Source organism: Mercenaria mercenaria, chromosome 6, assembly GCF_021730395.1.
Source record: "Mercenaria mercenaria strain notata chromosome 6, MADL_Memer_1, whole genome shotgun sequence".
In the NCBI taxonomy this organism is placed as follows: Eukaryota; Metazoa; Mollusca; class Bivalvia; order Venerida; family Veneridae; genus Mercenaria; species Mercenaria mercenaria.
Genome location: NC_069366.1, coordinates 66,479,338 through 66,485,337, shown reverse-complemented (window position 1 = coordinate 66,485,337; position 6,000 = coordinate 66,479,338). Strand labels below are relative to the sequence as shown.

The following is a 6,000-nucleotide window of genomic DNA, read 5'->3' as shown; positions in this document are numbered from 1 at the left end:
CCCCTTGTCTGCTTGATGCAGTTACACACGATTCCTTACAATAAAACATTATTTCATGCCTCATACTTTGCCTTCTGAAGTTCTGTGTATTATAAATCATCTGTGCTAACAGGGCATTCGCGTACAAAACAAGCAGAATGGTTTTGACTCGGATAAAATACAGCCGAAAACCACGCTTGAGACGAATTCAAATGCCCGCAGTCTTAAATTTACTCCATTTCCGTACAAGACAATGTGAGATAATGAAATTCCTTCACCATGAATAGTTTAGATCCAATAATTACAATAAACGACTGCTTAAATCTGGTTATTTGTGTAAATTTCTAATTAAAAATGAGTGAACGCCAAAATAAACAAAGTCAAGGACGATTCACACAGACGAAAAAGAAAAAGTGAAGAGCGTGGGTTCACTTTTTTCAAAATAGGTCCCATTTTCACAAATTAACCAACTCCATCAGGTTTCTTACCATCTTTTTGATGAAAACTAGGGACATAGAGACATCTTACACGGAGTGAGGGTAAAGTTTGGCCTTCCCAATTTGTTTTTGGCATTTTTCTCGCTCCTAAGTCGCTTTGTCACCCATTTTCGCGACATTTCAAAATAGACCTATTTTTGGCCCGTTTTGTGCTTTAGTCATGTGTAGAATTACTCTGTGTACGGTGGGGATTTTATCCTTATCTCTATATTTTATGAGTGCTGAGCTGTCTAATCAGAATGGAGGAGGTTCCTTCAAAAAGCTGGGTTCCATTCAACTCAACAATATCTGTCAATCTGGGATCAGCCCTTATTTACTTTCAAAAATGTTCCAACAATTTTGTACTTTTATAAGGACTGTTAGTGGTGCTCCTGCTTTAGATCTTGCTTTTGGTTTGTCTTGCCTAATACACTTGAAAAAATTCAGAAAGAAACTCCTCAATCAGAATAGACTCACACTCTTTTACATATGCCTTATTTTGATAATGTTAGCTTTTGATATCGAGACCAATCCTGGTCCTGCCAGTCCAGTTCCTGATAGATCAGATCTATGTGGTATTTGCACCGAGGTAGTGGGTTGGCATCCTGACCGTGGTATTTATTGTGATGATTGTGACACCTGGTACCATGCACAGTGTCAAGGAATGACCTCACAGGTATATGATTTCCATAGTAATCATCCTGATGAATTTTGGCAGTGTCTTAAATGTGGACTACCAAACTTTGCATCTTCACTTTTTGAAAGCTCATCAATTGTTGACTCTGAAAATTCCATTTCTAACACCAGCACAGATGTATCCGACATACAGTCACCAACTACTACAATCCAACATCCTCTTTTTAGTAGCACTCCATCTGGTAAATCACGCCATGCATCATCTGCTCATTCAAACAGAGCTCCGAAACAAATTAGAAGAAAACAAAATATTCAACATCTTAAAATCATTACACCCAACTGTCAATCAGTCAAAAGTAAAAATTTGGGCTTTCAAGTCATGATGTCCACTGTGAAGCCTGATATTGTACTCGGTACTGAGTCTTGGCTGAAATCCCATATAAAGAACTCTGAAGTCTTTCCACCAGACTATAAAGTTTATAGAAAAGATCGCAAACGCCGTACAGGCGGAGGGGTTTTCATTTTGGTCTCAAACAAAATTAACAGTAATTCACTACCAGAGCTTCAATCTGACTCTGAGATCATCTGGGCTCAAGTTAAACAGAAAGGTAAAAAAGATCTTTATGTTTGTAGTGCCTACAGGCCAGACCGGGACTTTAATTGCATCGATGAAATCAGTCGTACCACCTCATTGATTGATAACTCAAATAACACTATTGTAGTTGGTGGAGATTTAAATCTTGGTGATGTAAACTGGCAATCTCTCACAGTTAACGCTGGGGCCACCCATGCCGAAGAAAGTGTTAAACTCCTTGAACTAGCGGATTCCTATGGATTCCAACAATTGATTCATGTACCAACTAGAATCACTGATAAAACTCGTAACATCCTTGATCTCTTGTTCATAAATAACCCATCCTTGGTTGATAATGTAAAAGTCATTCCTGGTGTTAGCGACCACTGCATTCCATTTATTGACATAATTTCAACACCTAGGATTAACTATAAAGAAAAAAGAAAGATATACTTGTTTAATAAGGCTGACTGGAATAGTTTTAAATCAGAACTGATACAATTTGACATTGAACTAAAAAACTTGTCAGATAAACTCAATGTTCAGGTCCTTTGGGAAAAGCTAACATCCAAGCTGGAGATTTTGACAAACAAATATGTGCCTACAAATCTGTAAATGGCAAACAACATCTGCCATGGATAAATGTAGAAATAAAAAAGTTAATTAGAAAAAGGGATAGGTTGTATGCAAGGTTCAAGAAAGGTAAAGATAAGTACTTTGATAAACTTAAAAAAGTTAAAGCTCTTATACAAATGAAAACAAGGAAATCATACTGGAACTACATAAACAACATTGTATGTGACCCAACTGAGCACAAAAATGGAACCACTAAAAAGTATTGGTGTTTTATTAAAAGTTTAAAAAATGATTCATGTGGAGTAGCTCCTCTTAGAGAAAATGGCATTTTAAAGTCTGACTCTTGTGATAAAGCAAACATACTTAATCGTCAGTTTTCATCAGTTTTTACTAAGCCAGATGCATCTGAGCTTCCAGACCTTGGTATCAGTCCCTTTCCTGACATGAGAAATATATCAGTTTCGGACAAGGGAGTCTCAAAATTGCTCAAAGGGCTAAATCCCCATAAAGCAGCTGGGCCAGATTGCATAAAACCCCGAGTCCTTAAAGAATGTGCTGATGAATTAACACCAATTTTTTCCCATATCTTCAATGAGTCCTTAAAATCTGGAACTGTACCATCTGATCGGAATCAGGCAAATGTCACTCCTGTCTTTAAGAAAGGTGAAAAATTTAAACCTAGCAATTATCGACCAGTGTCCTTGACCAGTATTGCCTGCAAAATATTAGAACATATTGTAGTCAGTAGCACTCTGGATCATCTTGATGCAAATAACATACTGGTGGACAATCAACATGGCTTTCGTGCACGCAGATCATGTGAGACCCAACTTGTGGGTTTTGTTCATGATCTGGTCACATCTGTAAAGGAAGGCCAGGTTGATGTCGCCATTATGGATTTTAGCAAAGCCTTTGATGTTGTTGACCACAGGAGACTCCTCCACAAACTGAAACATTATGGTATAACTGGTAACACTCATGACTGGATAAGAGCATTCCTACTAAACAGAACGCAGAAAGTTGTTGTTGATGGCGCTATATCATCAGAAGCCTCAGTTGAGTCTGGTGTACCCCAAGGTTCAGTTTTAGGACCTCTTCTGTTTCTTCTCTATATAAATGACCTACCCTCCAGTGTCTGTTCAAGTGTTAGGCTCTTTGCCGATGATTGCATCATTTATCGTGTAATACGCTCCGTTAGGGACCCACAGGCCCTTCAGGAAGACTTGAACAAGCTGGAGGAGTGGGAGAAGAAATGGAGGATGTCCTTCAATGTGGACAAATGTCACATCATGCACGTAACTGCTCCCAAAACTAAACCAGTCAAGACTGCTTACATTCTGCACAACCAGCCTCTGTCCGCTGTCCAACAAGCTACTTACCTTGGTGTTGATCTTTCATCTAATCTTTCCTGGACACCACATATCAATAAAATAACAAACAAAGCAAGTCAAAGTCTTGGTTTCATAAAACGTAATTTACATTCATCTAAACCAGAAACAAAAGAGGCAGCATACAAATCGATAGTAAGACCTTCTTTGGAGTACTGCTCATCAGTTTGGGATCCATATCATGTAAGTGATAAACAAAAACTTGAAAATGTTCAGAGAAGAGCTGCCCGTTTTGTCACTAATAACTACTCCAAAACACCGGGTACAGTAATGCAAACACTAACCCAACTTCAGTGGGAATCATTAGAGCGCAGAAGACAGATTGCACGCCTCAGTCTCTTTTACAAAATCCACTATGGACTTGTTGCTATCTCACCGCTGCAATACATGACCCCAATTACAAGACCATCCAGACACCACCATCATCTGGCTTACCACATTCAGCACACTTCAACAGATTATCTCAAATACTCTTTTTTTCCAAGGACAATAGTTGAATGGAATTTACTGCCGGTATACTTGGTCAATGCTGACTCAAACTCTGCGTTTAAGTCAGGATTGACTAGTTTGCCCCATATCCCCTAGACAGTACACATGCTTTTATCTTTTAACAGTACTAACACTCTATTTCTTCACCATGTACATAGTGATTATGCAATGTATAGGCTATTAGGGCTAAAGTAGGTTTTTTTTTCTTTAATGCACATATTTTTTATCACATTGTCAATGTCCAACAGGGTGGATTGAGTAGCTCTGGAGGCTTGACAATTCTTTTACTTTACTAACCCCCACGCATGGCCATTATAGTCCAGGAGGACTGTTTGCCATTACTAAAGAAAAAGAAGAAGAAGACTTTAAAAACCGTCACCGTGCCATTCCGTATGGTGGTTTACTAGGTTAGAGTGAACCAATTTTTTTATTTTTTTTACCGTGGCTGTCCTCATAAAATGATGAAATGTTTGAGCTTCGAACTCTTGGCCCAGTTTACATTGCCTATATAGCACATATACTTGAAAAAGTAGTCCGTCAGTTGCATTGACGGTATAAACCTGCATTGACTGAATAAACCTCAAATTTACACGGCAGGCAGATATCGGCCTGATAAATGCATAGTGGTAGGATAAAGTCTTTAAAGCGCTGTGTGAGGCATCTGTAGCACCCAGAGCCACTAGTTAGTTTGGCAAAAAGTGTAAATAAAATTAGGTACTGGTTATACAAGCTTTAGTTAAATATTTGATGATTATGTTAGATTTATTATTGAATTTACAATTCAATGCAATGCAATGCAATACAATGCAATACAATACAATACAATAAAATACAATACATTCTATAAGCATTGAACACTTAGCCACACTTATAACAGCTTATTTATAATCATTTTCAGAAGAAATGTTTTCTCATTTTCATCAGCTAACCATCTCTTACCAGCAATAAAGTTATCTGTAACCTGATTTTAACTTCGAACCTTATATAGATGTCAAAAAATTCCGAAAAAGTTTTGTATCCTTAAAAGCATCTTCTCACAAATTAAGAAGGTAGACATATTTGTTAAACCAAAGAATTACGTTTTTGTAAACATTGTAATGAAGTTATGGCTAAAAGATGGATATCACTTTACGATGAAATGTCCACTGTACGATCATATTCGTAAAAGATATAATTCACAAAAATAGTATGATAGCCCAAGCCTAAATAATTTTTTTTTTCGGTTGAAGTCATGTAGGAATGAATATACAATGAAGAATTTGGCTGCATTTATCTATCATGCCTTTGAACTAAGAAAATGATTTTTAATTTAGTAACCTTTTGACATGTACATTGAAAAAAATTGCTGAGTTGACTTTTGATACTTTTATAAAGATTAGCATTAAAATTCATGCGTAATTAAATTGTAATTGTTATTTTACATGTAACATGACTAGTGTTAAAATATGCTATTTTTATGTACATAATGTGTCATGATGATGTATATAATATGTAAACTATTGATATGTATTATGTTATGTGTATGAAACGGAGTTCTTAATGCAAATAAACTGAATGTCAACTTAACTTAAGGAGGTAGGTTACCTTAATATTTGTATGTGCGCATATCCAATCGGAAGCTAACGTGACGATTTACGACGACATTTACGACAAACAAATGTCTCCGATCTGATGCTTTATGCTTTAATAATGCAGAAATAATGAATGAATTGCCAGAGAAACGCTTCAAAACAGTTTTGCCTTAAAATGACGTCACTGACGTCTTGCCTTTACGCGTCAGTTACCGCGCAAAATTAATAGCTTTTATGGTGAAAGTACGTAATTCTGTGCATTTCCTTTATTTGAACTATTTTCAAACCACCTGCCATTATTTGCTGAAATA

General features: G+C 36.8%; 1 protein-coding gene across 1 annotated transcript; it reads left to right on the top strand.

Moving 5' to 3' along the window:
* Window positions 1-960: 960 nt before the first annotated feature.
* Window positions 961-2,280, top strand: LOC123561924 (uncharacterized). The gene has a single exon (XM_045354586.2). The coding sequence runs from the start codon at window positions 961-963 to the stop codon at window positions 2,278-2,280; it is 1,320 nt and encodes a 439-aa protein (XP_045210521.2).
* Window positions 2,281-6,000: the final 3,720 nt, after the last annotated feature.